This window comes from Solanum tuberosum, unplaced genomic scaffold (assembly GCF_000226075.1).
Source record: "Solanum tuberosum cultivar DM 1-3 516 R44 unplaced genomic scaffold, SolTub_3.0 contig01367, whole genome shotgun sequence".
Classification (NCBI taxonomy): Eukaryota; Viridiplantae; Streptophyta; class Magnoliopsida; order Solanales; family Solanaceae; genus Solanum; species Solanum tuberosum.
In genome coordinates, this window is record NW_006242106.1 from 1 (window position 1) to 1057 (window position 1057).

A 1057-nucleotide genomic window follows, 5' to 3' on the forward strand; every position below is an offset into this window, starting at 1 on the left:
GCTTGGCATACATCAGATCAAACTTGTGGTCAATGCGAGAGAAGACCTCTGCAACACTAGTTGAGTTAGAGATCATGCACACAGCTCTTTGCACCTTGGCAAGGTCGCCTCCAGGAACCACAGTAGGTGGTTGGTAGTTGATACCACACTTGAAACCAGTAGGACACCAGTCGACAAATTGGATAGTGCGCTTGGTCTTGATGGTGGCCACAGCAGCGTTGACATCCTTTGGCACAACATCACCACGGAACATGAGACAGCAGGCCATGTACTTGCCATGGCGAGGGTCACACTTAACCATCATAGAAGAGGGTTCAAATGCGCTGTTTGTGATCTCTGCAACTGAGAGCTGCTCGTGGTAAGCCTTCTCAGCTGAAATGACCGGAGCATAGGAAGAAAGCATAAAATGGATTCTGGGATAGGGTACAAGATTTGTCTGGAACTCATTCACATCAACATTCAGGGCACCATCAAACCTCAAAGAAGTAGTCAGAGAAGAAATGACCTGTGTAGGAAGCACAGAAATTACTATCTGCGGTTCAAGAAGTATGTAGTATGTAAGACACAGTTCAGAATGATATGCTACTAAATTACCTGTGAAATAAGGCGGTTAAGGTTGGTGTATGTGGGGCGCTCAATGTCCAGTGAGCGCTTGCAAATGTCATAAATGGCCTCATTGTCCAGAAGAATTGCAACATCAGTGTGCTCAAGCAGGGAGTGAGTTGAAAGCACACTGTTGTAAGGTTCCACAACAGATGTTGAGACGTGTGGTGAGGGATAAATTGTGAATCCAAGTTTTGATTTCTTGCCATAGTCAACTGAGAGACGCTCCAGTAAAAGTGACCCAAGACCAGAACCAGTGCCACCACCAACAGCATTAAAAACCAGGAAACCTTGAAGACCAGTACAGTTATCTGAAAGCTTCCTAATGCGGTCCAAACAAAGATCAACTATTTCTTTCCCAACTGCACAAAAGATACAAAGATGACCATCAGCACACAATTGACCTGAAAGAGTAACAAATGCAGAGTAATATATATACTTGTATAATGGCCAC

The 1057-nt window shown here is 44.6% G+C and overlaps 1 protein-coding gene across 1 annotated transcript; it reads right to left on the bottom strand.

Moving 5' to 3' along the window:
• On the bottom strand, nt 1-1057 carry LOC102577588 (alpha-tubulin-like protein; the record flags this gene model as incomplete). The annotated part of the gene is given in 3 exon segments (NM_001288342.1): nt 1-505; nt 595-965; nt 1043-1057. Coding segments are annotated over 3 exon segments (891 nt in total), but the record flags the coding sequence as incomplete, so codon positions are not given.